Source organism: Dryobates pubescens, chromosome 11 (genome assembly GCF_014839835.1).
Source record: "Dryobates pubescens isolate bDryPub1 chromosome 11, bDryPub1.pri, whole genome shotgun sequence".
In the NCBI taxonomy this organism is placed as follows: domain Eukaryota; kingdom Metazoa; phylum Chordata; class Aves; order Piciformes; family Picidae; genus Dryobates; species Dryobates pubescens.
This window is the reverse complement of record NC_071622.1, coordinates 37,536,608-37,551,490: the sequence shown is the minus strand read 5'-3', so window position 1 is coordinate 37,551,490 and position 14,883 is coordinate 37,536,608. Positions and strand designations below refer to the sequence as shown.

The window sequence follows — 14,883 nt, the reverse complement described above, 5'->3', positions numbered from 1 at the left end:
ATTAGGAGGTGTTGGATGATAGGTTGGACATGATGATCTTGAAGGTCTCTTCAAACCCGGTCTATTCTATTGTATTTCTATTCTATTCTATTCTATTCTATTTCTATTCTATTCTATTTCTATTCTATTCTATTTCTATTCTATTGTATTTCTATTCTATTTCTATTCTATTGTATTTCTATTCTATTGTATTTCTATTCTATTGTATTTCTATTCTATTGTATTTCTATTCTATTGTATTTCTATTCTATTGTATTTCTATTCTATTGTATTTCTATTCTATTGTATTTCTATTCTATTGTATTTCTATTCTATTTCTATTCTATTCTATTGTATTTCTATTCTATTGTATTTCTATTCTATTGTATTTCTATTCTATTGTATTTCTATTCTATTGTATTTCTATTCTATTGTATTTCTATTCTATTTCTATTCTATTCTATTGTATTTCTATTCTATTCTATTGTATTTCTATTCTATTCTATTGTATTTCTATTCTATTTCTATTCCCATTCCATTCCATTCCATTCTGTGTGTGTGAGAACTGAACTTTCTCTCCCCACCACAGACTGCAAAACAATTCTTGGATTCCAGGGTCCCTTCTAAGCTTTTTGTTGCCGCTGTCATCTGCGGAGGGCATAAAATGCTAGAGGGTGCACTCCTCTTGAAGAGGCAGAGATCTCATCCTAGGAAAGAGAGAGCTCACCTTTCGGCAGTGGCTGTAAATGTAGCCCTCCACGTCGACGCTGACGGCACTGGTGCACTCGTCGAGAATGGCGAACTGGGGCTTGTGGTAGAATAACCTCGCCATCTGGAAGGCAAACCAGAGAGCTGCTGCGGGCACAGAGCGGCAGCCGCTCACGCGAGCTCTCAGACCTGAAGCTGAGAATCCGCCTCACAGAATGCGCTGCAGCCTGGCAGTTTCTGCCCTCAGTGAAGCCTGAGGAGCTGAGAGCAGGGCAGTAGCTTTCATTACTGGGGTTTTTAGCAACAGCTTCTTCAGAACTTGTTTGTAAGGCGTGATAAAACCTCAGTGTTTCCTATTAGATTTTGAGTAGGACACACATTAGGAATAGTGAGGCCAGCAGGAGCAGGGAGGTCATTGTGTCCCTGGACTCTGCATTGGTTAGGCCACACCTTGAGTACTGTGTCCAGTTCTGGGCCCCTCAGTTTAAGAAGGACATCGAGACACTTGAAGGTGTCCAGAGAAGGGCAACAAGGCCTTGAGCACAGCCCTGTGAGGAGAGGCTGAGGGAGCTGGGATTGTTTAGCCTGGAGAAGAGGAGGCTCAGGGGAGACCTCATTGCCCTCTACAACTACCTGAAAGGTGGTTGTAGCCAGGAAGGGGTTGGTCTCTTCTCCCAGGCAACCAGCACCAGAACAAGAGGACACAGTCTCAAGCTGCACCAGGGGAGGTTTAGACTCGAGGTGAGGAGAAAGTTCTTCACCGAGCGAGTCGTTCGTCATTGGGATGTGCTGCCCGGGGAGGTGGTGGAGTCACCGTCCCTGGAGGTGTCCAAGAGGGGATTGGATGTGGCACTTGGTGCCATGGTCTAGTCATGAGGTCTGTGGAGACAGGCTGGACTCGATGATCCTCGAGGTCTCTTCCAGCCTTAGTTATACTGTGACAACAGAGACTCTTTTAGGTGGCTCTCTCAGCATGCAGGTCTCTCACAGTTTTGGAGTTTCTTCTAAGTATCAGCACTTAGGAAACCAAAGCAGCTTACAGTTCAGATCACATTTTCAGTTTCTGCCCTGTCTCTGTGAGGCATAAACTTTTGAGACATACTGCCATTCTCTGCTTTTCTCCCCCGCTGAGGACATCCATCCAGTCCTGAACGCTGTCCCAGCCTCCTTCACGCTCCAAGATGTGACCCAGCTGGACGTTATCCAAGTAGTCCTTCAGCACCTTTTAATGAAACAGGAATGACAGAGCTTAAGCACACTTAGCAAAGAAACAACTGAGAACAGTTGCCAAGGGGTATACTGCTACTCTAGTGTACTATCCACTCTGATAAACACTAACAGCAAACCAAATACAGTGCTTCCATAGCAGTCTCAGCAGTTTTGAACCTGAAACATTGCTCATTTTAAGCAAGACAAAGGGTTAACGAACTCATCATCATTACCTGGTCAGAAATACCTTTCTTTCTCTGATCTTCTAAAGTGTCTGGATATATAACTTGATCTCTGAGTGTTCCAAGAGTCATATATGGTCTCTGAGACACAGGTAAAAACAAAAAGGTATGTCAAATGTTTGTAAACATGGCCAAAACAAGGAGAGAGAGATCACTACTGCCCATTCCAAGCACTCCGCCTCACCTGAGGAACGTAGAACAACTTTCCTCTTACAGGCTTCGTCAAACGCCCACCAAACAAAGGCCACAACTGCAACAAGAGAAAGGTTGAAGCGTGACCAAGAGTCCAATTACAGCACCACTTGGGATCCTCCACTGCTTAGCAGGAAAAGTTGCTTTACCTCACCAAGCACACGGAACAGGGAGCTCTTGCCACAGCCGTTTGGCCCACAGATCAGAACGTTCGCACCAGAGCGAACCTAGAAAGGCAGAGCCAAAACACGGAAAGGGCAGTGAGAAAGCACGTCTGGAGGCTTCTACAAACAGCAGGCCAAGCTGGGATCACACACACACAATCACCAAAGTTGGAAGAGACCTCAAAGATCATCAAGTCCAACCGGTCACCACAGACCTCATGACTAAACCAAGTGCAACGTCCAATCCCATCTTGAACACCTGAATCCTCACAGGCTTCTATCCTCACAGACTTGTATGCAGTACTTTCTGACATTACAGTGAATAATTTCCAACAATACTTGAGTTGTTTTTTTTTTCCCCCCAGAATGAGTTTATCACAAATGGCAGCTGGAACAAAAAGTGCTTGTTACAGTACAAATGATTCCTGGCAAACAGCTTTACTGCCTTCCATTTTCTTTTTTTCACACCGACACTGAGGTTCCCAGATTCACAGAATGGTTTAGGTTGAAAGGGACCTTAAAGGTCATCTAGTTCCAATCCTCCTGCCACAGGCAGGGACACCTTCTGCTAGCCCAGGCTGCCTCAGCCAGCCAGGCCTTGAATACCTCAAGGAGGCAGGGGGATTCACAACCTGTTCCAGTGTCTCACCATCCTAACCGTCATAGTATCAGAGTATCAGTCAGGGTTGGAAGGGACCACAAGGATCATCTAGTTCCAACCCCCCTGCCATGGGCAGGGACACCTCACACTAGATCAGGCTGGCCAGAGCCTTGTCCAGCCTGGGTTTAAACACCTCGAGGGATGGTGCCCCAACCACCTCCCTGGACAACCCATTTCAGGGCTTCACCACTCTCATGGGGAAGAACTTCCTCCTCACCTCCAGCCTGAATCTCCCCACCTCCAGCTTCATTCCATTCCCCCTAGTCCAATCACTGAATTTCTTCCTAATATCTAGTCTAAATAATTGATACTAGATGCCATCCCAGACCATGCTTTGCACAGATAGCAAATTTCTCTTTACAGAACTGTGATGCTGCTAACTTCGTTTTGTTCAGATGAGAGCACACCAGATAAGCACCTCCCTGGTTTGCTTTGCCTGTTTTTTGCCAAGTCAGAAATCACCACCTTCATTCACTTCAGAATTTTCTATCAATGCTATGATGTGGAAAGCAACCAGCCCAGCTTACCTCAAAGTTAAGGTCTTGAATCAAAACATCTCCGTTAGGGGTCACCAGTGGAACATGATCAAACCTGTTTGTGTTGCAATGTTAAAATCAAAGGCATTTCAAAGAGAGCATTTGCCTACAAGTGGCTACTACTGCACACTGGCTCCGAGAGCTTAGGGGCAGGGCAAGGCTTCAGCAGCACTTCATTCAGCACACTGCCTCCATTTCCAGCTATTAACAGTGAAGGGAACTCCTGAACCAAAAGTGGTACCTTGGCACTTAACAAAGATCTAGAGATCAATTTTTTTCCCTTCCTATATTTGTCTCCAGAACATCTTGTGGGTATTAAACCTGCACCTGTTAGTGGAAGTGTATTCCACTAGTTCTAGGGCACACAACTAACGAGTTCTTTGCACACCCACCCCCTGCCTTTTCCTGGCTCCTTTTCCTCTTGTGCCTCCCCTTACCTTTCCCCTCCACTGTCTGCTTTCTACATGGACTGGATTGAGGCTACTTAATCTCTGCTGACTTGACTTTTTGCCTTTACTATTAAGTCCTCAAGCCCGCAAAGAACTGAGGAACTGATTGCTACCTGAGTACATCTGAGGAACCCTCCAATCACACAGCAATAGGAGTAAGTATTTGGAAACTGAGTACCTGGTCCCTGGTTTTTACAGCTGACCTGTACCACAGAATAAAACCTGCAACCCACATACTTCTAAGAAGAGATTTGGTAGAAGGCTAACAAAAAGGTCTGGGAAATCATATTCCAACGGGCAGAGGAAATGGTATCAGAAAGGCCAAGTGGCTTCTGTTAACATGAAAGGACAGTGACTTACAGAGCAGAAATGTTGAGTGGGAGTGAGGTGGCATTATCTGTCAATAACCTGCAGTAGGCAGGAATTGCATGCTGCAAGCATGGGGATTAAAGCCTCCGCCGACAGCGGTGGAGGAGAAGACTTCAACGCCACACAGCTGAAGCTGTGGAAACTGTGTGAAACGTACTTGATGAGGTTATCAGTGTGGATAATTTCTCCAGATCCAGGTACCAAAGGCAAAACTTGCTTTTTGTCTGCATCTTAAATTAAGAAGGGGGGAAAAAAAAAAAAAAGATAAAAAAATTAGAGAGTGGAGCAGCAGAGAGAGATGCCCCCCCGGCACGTGAGGCCACACCGACCTTTCTCCTGCGATACCATGGTGCGCTGGTATTGGCCGCTATTCAAGTCCTTCAGAACCTGCATCAGCTCCGTAATGCGAGCTGTGAAACTGAAAACAAAGCCAAACAAAACAATTAAGCTGTAGGTAATCTTCAGAAGTTTGAGAGGTCCACAAGAAGCCCTGCTGAGCAGCCTGCTACGGCGCCAAAACGACAGCCTTACACGGAATCAGAATGGTTACAGCCGAGAGTTAGAACAGAATAGGATAAAGCAGGTGGGAAGAGACCTGCAAGATCCTCACATCCAACACCACCTAATCAACTAACCCATGGCACCAAGCACCCCATCCAGTCTCTTCCTAAACACCTCCAATGATGGTGACTCCACCACCTCCCTGGGCAGCCCATTCCAATGGGCAATCACTCTCTCTGTGTAGAACTTCCTCCTAACATCCAGTCTAAACCTCCCCTGGCACAGCCGGAGACTGTGTCCTCTTGTTCTGGTGCTGGCTGCCTGGGAGAAGACCCCCACCTGGCTACAACCTCCCTTCAGGTAATTGTAGACAGCAATAAGATCACCCCTGAGCCTCCTCTTCTCCAGGCTAAGCAACCCCAGCTCCCTCAGCCTCTCCTCATAGGGCTATGTTCCAAACCCCTCACCAACTTTGTTGCCCTTCTCTGGACACGCTCCAGCAAGTCAACCTCCTTCCTAAACTGAGGGGCCCAGAACTGGACACAGGACTCAAGGTGTGGCCTAACCAGTGCAGTGTACAGGGGCAGAATGACCTCCCTGCTCCTGCTGGCCACACTGTTCCTGATGCAGGCCAGGATGCCATTGGCCCTCTTGGCTGCCTGGGCACACTGCAGGCTCATGTTCAGCCTACCAGCGACCAGCACCCCCAGGTCCCTCTCTACCTGGCCGCTCTCCAGCCACTCTGACCCCAGCCTGTAGCTCTGCATGGGGTTGTTGTGGCCAATGTGCAGAACCTGGCACTTGGATGTGTTCAATCTCCTGCCCTTGGCCTCTGCCCATCTGTCCAGCCTGTCGAGGTCCCTCTGCAGAGCCTCTCCACCCTCCAGCAGATCAGCTCCTGCCCCCAGCTTGGTGTCATCTGCAAATTTACTGATGATGGACTCAATGCCCTCATCCAGATCATCAATAAAGCTATTAAAGAGGATGGGGCCCAGCACTGATCCCTGGGGCACACCACTGGTGCCTGGCTGCCAGCTGGATGCAGCACCATTCAGCATCACTCAGTTGTGCTGATCTTGCTCAATACTCACAATATTTACAAGAATCTTTTCCTCTAACAGGCAAACAGTCAGTAAATCTTCTTGAAGTTTAAAAAGAGTTTGGTAACTAACCAACATATTATTGATTTATGAGCATTTCACCATGGCCTTTCAATGACACATCCAACCTGTACACTGCTACTAGCCAGACAGGAGACTGCAAGCAGACATAATGAGCACGCCTTCAGATGCTCTCAGCATCAAATGCATTTGATGTTTAGGGTGCAAAAGCTCATTTTGATTCTCAAGTCAGCCTCTTATAATGAGATGAGAAATGGCAATGACCTAACTTTAAGAAGGATTATTTCACACCAGCCACTATTGAGCTTACCCAGCCAATCTTGTCATTTCACGGCCAGCTAGGACTATTCTGCCCAGAGCTTGAGACATTCTCAGTAGCATTCTCCCACTTTGATAGTAATCCTGGAGCAGAACAAAGTTCATTTACTTTTATTTATGTAGAGCAAAAAACAAACCATTAAACCCCACTGTTTTAATTCTGCTGTATTTACCTCCATAATTTCTGCATGAGTGCTGTTCTGATGCCGAGGGTCATCCAGGTTCAGAAATGGTCGACTAACAACCAGGTAACCGACCACAGTGGCAAAGTCTGCAGGTTAAGAGTAAATGTTAAGCTAAGCATTAGCTGAAGGAATGAGGAAAAAAACCAGATGATGCTCATGTAAAGAGATTGCCACTTTGTTATAGATAACAAGCCATCAGCACTAGGCGAACACTTACATTTGGCAATAATAGTATCAGTGAAACCCATAGAGAATCGGAACAGGATGAAGTTGTGCAAGTGTTCCACCTGAAGAAGAAGGAGAAGAAGAAAGGTCAAACTGTCTTGGTACCTGTTTTACCAGCTTTCATTATTTTACATGCATTTATTCCAGTTATTTTTCAGCAAGGCACAGCCAGCTCAACACACCTGTGATTGAGACAAGCACTGCACACCCATGTCCTCACCCTGCTGGTAAAGACTTGCACTCTAGATTCAAAGCAGCCTATGCTTGAATCTAAGCAGTGAGAGAACAATAGTTGTGGTGGTTGAAAAGCAGAGAAGAAATGGCAGAGGAAGAGGAGAAAGGAATGGCAAGAGGAAAAAAACCCATCCTATTAGAAACCTTTATTTTGCTTGTAGCTTACTGATTTATTTTTAATGGCTGAAGCAGCATAAAACCCAATTCAGCCTAATATTAATAGATGTCAAGAAGCACCAGTTTCCCTTACCACGTTTTAAAAGCTGCCTTACCAGTTTATGGAAGGTTTTGTGAATAGTCTGCTTTTCTCTCAAGTTTCCATTGTAGAAAGCAATTTCTTCACTAAAAAGGAAAAAAGACAAAAAAAAAAAAAGCAAGGCAAAACATAACCAAACAACAGACAATCCCACTTCACTGTGCCAAAGGCAGTCCCTGAGAAAGCCAGCCACGAGCCGCAGGAACATGGCTCGCTCAGTTACTGAGAGAAGTAAGAGTTTGTTACTCTTCCCTGTTCAACATCTCTGTCAGCAACGCACACAACGGCACTGAGTGCGCCCTCAGCACGTTTGCTGATGACTCCAAGCTGTGTGGTGTGCTGCACTCACTGGAGGGCAGGGATGGCATCCAAAGGGACCTCCACAGGCTTGAGAAAGGGGCCAGTGCCAACGGCATCAGGTTCAACAAGTCACAGGGCAAGGTCCCGCACCTGGGTCGGGCCCACCCCAGGCACAAATACAAACTGGGTACAGAGTGGGTTGAGAGCAGCCCTGAAGGGAAGGACTTGGGGGTGTTGGTAGATGAGAAGGGCACCGTGAGCTGGCAGTGCCCTCAAGCAGCCCAGCAGGCAGCTGTGCGCTGGGATGCATCAGGAGGAGTGTGGCCAGCAGGGCAAGAGAGGGGATTCTGCCCCTTGACTCTGCTCTGGTGAGACCCCACCTCAAGTACTGTGTCCAGTTCTGGTGTCCCCACCCCAAGAGCGACATAGATCTGTTGGAACAAGTCCAGAGGAGGCCACAAAGATGACCCAGCATCTGGAACACTTTTGCTATGATAGGCGGAGGGAACTGGGGTTGTTCAGCCTGGAGAAGAGAAGACTCTGGGGGGGACATTAGAGCTGCCTTCCAATACCTAAAGGGATCCTACAGGAAGGCTGGAGAGGGACTTTGTACAAGAGTGTTTGCCAACAGGACAAGGGGAATGGATTGAAATTGAAGGAGAATAGATTTAGATTGGATCTGAGGAAGAAATTCTTCACTCTGAGGGTGGCAAGGCTCTGGAATGGATTGTCCGGGGAGGCTGTGAATGCCCTTCCCTAGGGATGCTCGAGGACAGGTTGGATGAGGCCTTGAGTAACCTTGAGGACTAGTTGAGAGGTGTCCATGCCCATGGCAGGAAGATTGGATTAGATGACCTCTAAGGTCTCTTCCAGCCTAAGCTGTTCTATGATGCTATGAATACAGACTTCTTATACCCCAGCTGCAGTTTGTCTCTGGGATCAGGACATAATTATTTAATAATCACCTGTATAAGCCCTGAACACTTTGTTCAGAACTAAACCATCAGGCTTTCCCAGTGAATTTTAACACACAGCTTCCACTTCCACTAGAGCAGCACTCTGTCACTGCCAGCCAAGCAGCTCTGTACCTGTTTGTAATCAGCCGTGAGTTGACATATCTGTACTCCCCTTCGTACTTCTGCTCTGTAATGGTCATCTTGCCAATCGGTCTCCTTAAACGGGTCAGGAAAAACCCTGAAACAATCAAGTAGGCCATCATGGTAGCTGGACCCTGCAAAGTTCAAACAAGAGCAGAAGTTTACCTTTTAGATGGTATCAAACAGCAAGACTTGTATCCAAAACACCCAGAAAGAAGGAACCCCTCGAGCCTTGCCTCCCAGGGGTCTATTGTCACCAGTTCAACCACCCTGGCAAATCCTATCACCTTGCTCTCCATTGTGTTACAGATACTGTTAGTTAGTAGAGGGCACCTGTGGTGGTGACAGCAAAGCTTGGTGAAGGGTCAGCAGAACAGGGCTGGGAGGGAGCAGCTGCGGCAGCCGGGGTTGTTTAGTGCGGAGGAGAGGAGGCTCAGGGGAGACCTCTTTGCTCTCTACAGCTCCCTGGGAGGAGGTTGCAGTGAGGTGGGGGTGGGTCCCTTCTCCCCTCTATCAGGAGATAGAATGAGAGGAAATGGCCTCAACCCGTGCCAGGGGAGGTTTCAGTTGGAGATCAGGGACAATTTCTTTGCTGCAAGAGTGGTCAGGGATTGGAACAGGGTGCCCAGGGAGGTGGTGGAGTCACCAATCCTGGAGGTGTTCAAGAAATGTGTGGCCATGACACCTGGGGCCATGGCTCAGTGGCCATGGCGGGGTTGGGCTCAAGGTTGCACTCGATGCCGTTGGAGGTCATTTCCAACCCACACAATACTGTGATTAATTCTACTAATTCTCTCTCCTTAGATGCCCTTCCCATCCCATTCCTCTACACAAGTTTTTATCATCACCCAGTGCAATCTCTGTGTTTTAGTGTCCCATCTTAGTTAATTAACAGCGTCCTGGTCCTTTCTCACATCCTCTTTTTCATGCCTGTGTACTTACTTTCCTTCTGTATTTGCTATATTGCCATAACAGACAATGTTTCAAGCCCCTTCCCTTCTTTGATCCTTAAATCACAGAATCACCAAGGTTGGAAGAGACCTCAAAGATCATCAAGTCCAACCTGTCCACAGACCTCATGACTAAACCATGGCACCAAGTGCCACGTCCAATCCCCTCTTGAACACCTCCAGGGATGGTGGTCACTAAATTCCTGCTAGTCCCAAATCCACCAGCAAGAAGTGCCACTCTGGTGCTGAGAACAGGGGCAGGGAAACCTGAGAGCATCCTCCATCTGAGCTGTTTGCTCTTTAGCTTGGTAAACACAAATTGCTCAATCTCACTGTTTTAGAAAGGCTCTTCTAGATCTCTGATTGTTCTTGCTGCTAATTGAAGCATTCAGGACTTGCCTTTAAGTGGCAATTCAAAGTAATACTCTATTTCAGGAGAGACTTGCAGAGCTTTGTAGAATGGAAGAACTGCTTTCACAGGAAATCACAGAATCACCAAGGTTGGAAGAGACCTCAAAGATCATCAAGTCCAACCTGGCACCACAGACCCCATGACTAAACCATGGCACCAAGGGCCACATCCAGTCCCCTCTTGAACACCTCCAGGGATGGGGACTCCACATTTCCTGCCTCTCTCAACAAGGCCTGGTAGCTCTCTCTTATTCTTCTGGATCCTGATCTTCAATATAGCAGGGCTCCCAAACAGCAGCAGGTGTGACACAACAGAAAACCAAAGCCACAGCCTGAATCTGGCCTGCACTGCCTGCATTAACAGCACTGCACCCAGCAAGGCAAAGACACCCAAGACTGGGAAGAATTCCCAGGCTCAGCTAAGCCTTACTGCAGGCTGTCTTGACAAGAATCTAGATCGAGTTCCAGACCTACTTCTTGTCAAACCCTCCACATTTTTGATAGTGCATCACTGTACTAAGATGAAGAATTGTTTCTGAAATTATTCACCCAGTAGGGAGTGGAACACAACAGTCACACAGCTCCAAGCAAGGTATGGCTGCCCTGTCTAGAGGCTGCAAACAAGCAGAAAACTGAAGTGATGCAAAACACAAGCAGCCAGACAGGTATTGCACTAAATGGCATTCCCAAAAGCTTTGCTGCTTCTTCAACCTGCACATTCTGGGGCTTACTTGGCTTGCCTCAAAGCAGAGAGCACTTAAGCATTGAGTGTAAAAGTGTATTTTTGGTTGTTAGGGTTTAAGGCTGATGCTTTAGCCTAGCATGTCAGTTATAAACAAGAATAGGAACTTTCTGGACATCTGTGAGTAAACAGGTAAATAAAGTAGGGGATTGGATACAACACAATAATATAGCTATGTCTGTATCATCCCATTTGCTTGCTGTACAAACTATTCTGTCTCCTTTTCTCCTCTTCTCTCTGTGGCTCTCCTGACCTTCTGTTGGCTCGTACAGTGTGTGTGAGGCACCAGCAAGTGAAAGGGGGTTGGTTGGAAGGAGGCTGCAAGCAGCCCTCTGGGCTGTCCAAGGTGGGAGGGGCTGTAGTTCTCCAAACAGGTACAAGGCTGAAGAAGGAAAAATTTGCTTAGAAGGATGAAAAACCCACTGCACTTACCTGTGCTCCTATTGCACTTGTGAGCTTGAAGATGTACAAAACTATATCCAAAAGAGGCTGTAAGAGAAGCATAGGGAAAAAAAACAACAAACAACATAAGCACATCAGTGTAACAGGATACAAAACCCAGAAACCACCATCCACCCAGAGAACAGTTACAGTACTGCATTAAAGCACAGCGCTGGTTAACCTGTTGCAGAGAGGAAATGCTGTAACAGAAGGAATCTCAGCCACATGACAGCCTCCTGACAACCTTCACTCAAGAAACTGAACATAAAAGCAAGCAGCATCTTCAGCTAAAGCACATACCATGTGAAAAGAGTACTTCACTGATTTAGGTCTGCAGTAACGCTCTGCAACGTTGTACCAGACCCCTTGAATCCTAAACTGAAGTGTCAGAAATCCTGAGCAGAAGGTTAATGCCATACAGCTGGCCATGGAGCTGATGGAAGCAATATCCCAGCTTGGGAGCATCCTGTTCCATGCACTCAAAGCCAGAGCAGCAGAACTGCAGGGTTTGTAGCCAGAAGTTTTCAAATGTGTGAACTTGTACTTTGGCTATATACCTCTGCTTGTATGAACTGAGAAAATATAGAGGAGAATAGAAGAGAACAGAAGAGAACAGAAGAGAATAGAAGAGAATAGAAGAGACCAGACCAAGTTGGAAGAGAGCTTCGAGATCATCGAGTCCAACCTATCACCCAACACTATCTAATCAACTAAACCATGGCACCAAGCACCCCATCCAGTCTCTTCCTAAACACCTCCAGTGATGGTGACTCCACCACCTCCCTGGGCAGCACATTCCAATGCCCAATCGCTCTATGAAGAATTTCTTTCTAACCTCCAGCCTAAACCTCCCCTGGCACAGCTGGAGACTGTGTCCTCTTGTTCTGCTGCTGCTTGCCTGGGAGAAGAGACCAACCCCCACCCGGCTACAACCTCCCTTCAGGTAGTTGTAGACAGCAATAAGGTCTTCTCTGGGTCTTCTCTTCTCCAGGCTAAGCAACCCCAGCTCCCTCAGCCTCTTCTCACAGGGCTGTGCTCAAGGCCTCTCCCCAGCCTTGTTGCTCTTCTCTGGACACCTTCCAGCAACTCAAAATCTTTCCTAAACTGAGCAGCCCAGAACTGGACATAGCACTCAAGGTGTGGCCTAACTAGTGCTGAGTACAGGGCAGAATGACCTCCCTGCTCCTGCTGGCCACACTCTTCCTGATCCAGGCCAGGATGCCATTGGCCTTCTTGGCCATCTGGGCACACTGCTGGCTCATGTTCAGCCTACTATCAACAAACACCCCTAGGTCCTTCTCTGCCTGGCTGCTCTCCAGCCACTCTGCCCCCAGCCTGTAGCACTGCCTGGGGTTGTGTGGTCGTTTGAGGCTGTGCCTTTAAGAACAAACACTGCTGGAACACACTGGCTAATGTTTTTGGTACTAGAACCAAAACATTCTGATATTCTAAACGAATTTCATTGGTTGATAAACAAAAATTCAGCTTTAGATTGTGAAGCGGTTGGAAATTTTTTTTTTTCCTCAGTTCAGTTGGGTTTGGGAGTTGGGGGAGTTTGGTGTTTCAGCCTGTTCTCCCTGCCTGCTTCTTCTGCGAACTGCTGGACTTGGCCTTCAGATAAGCAAACACTAATCCTGCATGGGCTTTTGAAGCTTGCTAACAACTCTTTTCCTTAGTAACTTGCCTTTCTCTCTCTCTAACCCCTTTTTGGGGAAAAAGGGAGGTAAGGGGGGGAGAGAGGGGGTTCCAAAGAGGGGATCCCTCCCTGAGGGAGGGATTTTTGTTGTGTTATTTGTCTTTGCTGTGTATTTCTGTGTATATATTGTAAATACCTGTATATATTGTGTTATATATAACCTGCTTTCCATATATGCTTGTAAATATATAGCTTTTGCTCTTCGACTGAGTTAGCTGTGGTTTCTTACTCTGTGGAGGAGGGAGAGCTAAGCCCTCTCTCAACCTACCACATTTATTGGCGCCCAACGTGGGGCTTGCTGACAAATTAGTTTGATTTATTGCTTGCTTAAGTCGAACGAGCAAACATGAAGGTGTTTTGGCTTTTTGAGCGTCTGTTCTTCTCGGTCTTTGGTGTATTGATCTACAAGTATTGCCTGGGTATGATTATCGATAAGATAGGTAAATATATAATGCAAAAATTATATTTGTGGTTTAAGTACAAGATTCGGCTTCTGTATGATCAGTGCCTGGAATTCTTTTATGTTAAAAAGTACAGGAATGTTACATCTAGCACACTCCCTATTGAGATAAAAGAGTTTAAGATTCCGCTCGGTGAAAGGGTAATTTTAAGTGATGGCTGGGATCCAAAGCTGATTTTCTTGATGTGTGTAGTCCTGCTGCTGGTGATAAGTAATGTGTATTTGTTGGTAGCACTGTACCGGGAGAAAAAAGTGTCCAAGGCATGTTTTGTTATAAAACGGAGGGTTAAGAGACGAAAACGCCACCCTAGCTCTGTTTCAGGAACATCCAGTGAGGATGATAATGGAGAATCTGTGTCAGTTAAAGATAAAGCTAAAAAGTCAATCGGCAAGGCAGCTCTGAATAGCAATGGTGATGATTCTGGCAAGCAGCCAGGGGCTACAGTAGCCCCAAACATGGCGGCTCCTGTGTCCCAGGCAGCCACCATTAACGAGGCAAAGTCATTTCCTCCTTCTTCCATGGCAGGAGCGGAAGCGTCCTCCAAAGCAACTAATCTGTCTCAAAGCTTATCAGCTTCTGATAATAAGGCAGCTGGAAACCCAAACACAGCTCCAGCAAAGCAAGTAGCAGTTTTAACAACAAGGAAGGGTAAGACTAAAGCTGATTCAGGAGCTGACGGGGATGCACAGCAAGGTTCTTCTGCTGGGGAGGAAGAGAAAATCTGTCTTAAAAATATAGCTGAGTTATTGAGATCATCAGAGGATCGAGATGCATCTCTTGGTAGGACAGCAGCTAGTGGTGGTGCTTCTCAGCTTAAAGGGATCTTTGAGAGGTTGTTGGGACCACAAGTTGAGGAACAGGAGGCAGAGGAGCAAGAACAAGATGACATAACCGACTGCTCTTCACCACGTGAGGAGCTTAGAAATGTAAGAAAGGACTATCTCAGAGCAGATAAGGAGCCAGTTCTCGCTTGGCTTGGTAGATGCTATGATACAGGTGCTCCAGCTCTAATGGTTGGAGACAAGTCAGCAGCCCAGCTAGGAACTCTCTCAAAGGATAATGGAATAGATAGACATCTAGGCAAGGCTCTCGGTAAGGTTAATCTGTGGATACGCCTTCTAATGGCGGTTCTCATGAGATACCCTTCCCGAGATGATCTTCCATGGAATCCTAAGCCCTGGACTACCATAGATGAGGGAATTAAGCGTCTGAGAGAATTTGCTGTTAGAGAGGTACTCTATGGTGAACATGAATCTCTGAATCCTGATGATGTTCCTGTAGGAAATGGTCTTACTAAAAAGCTCATCAAGCTTGCTCCTTCTAATTATGCAAACATTCTGGCAAGCAGAATTGTAGCAAGAAATTATGGTGGAGCTCCTCTTACGGTTGGCCAATTCACTGATCAATTGAGACAATTGGATGATAGCATGACACGT

General features: G+C 46.6%; 1 protein-coding gene across 1 annotated transcript in view; it reads right to left on the bottom strand.

Annotated features, from left to right (window-relative positions):
- Positions 1 to 14,883, bottom strand: part of ABCD3 (ATP binding cassette subfamily D member 3) — a 61,011-nt gene that overhangs the window by 4,318 nt on the left and 41,810 nt on the right. Inside the window, exons 8-21 of the mRNA XM_054165664.1 lie at positions 11,282 to 11,338; positions 8,738 to 8,880; positions 7,366 to 7,435; positions 6,852 to 6,921; positions 6,623 to 6,720; positions 6,442 to 6,533; positions 4,839 to 4,927; positions 4,667 to 4,739; positions 3,683 to 3,746; positions 2,480 to 2,557; positions 2,323 to 2,388; positions 2,130 to 2,219; positions 1,790 to 1,909; positions 707 to 811 (exon numbers count right to left, since the gene is read on the bottom strand). Coding sequence (XP_054021639.1) covers positions 707 to 811; positions 1,790 to 1,909; positions 2,130 to 2,219; positions 2,323 to 2,388; positions 2,480 to 2,557; positions 3,683 to 3,746; positions 4,667 to 4,739; positions 4,839 to 4,927; positions 6,442 to 6,533; positions 6,623 to 6,720; positions 6,852 to 6,921; positions 7,366 to 7,435; positions 8,738 to 8,880; positions 11,282 to 11,338 — 1,215 coding nt within the window. The remainder of the gene's footprint in view (positions 1 to 706; positions 812 to 1,789; positions 1,910 to 2,129; positions 2,220 to 2,322; positions 2,389 to 2,479; positions 2,558 to 3,682; positions 3,747 to 4,666; positions 4,740 to 4,838; positions 4,928 to 6,441; positions 6,534 to 6,622; positions 6,721 to 6,851; positions 6,922 to 7,365; positions 7,436 to 8,737; positions 8,881 to 11,281; positions 11,339 to 14,883) is intronic.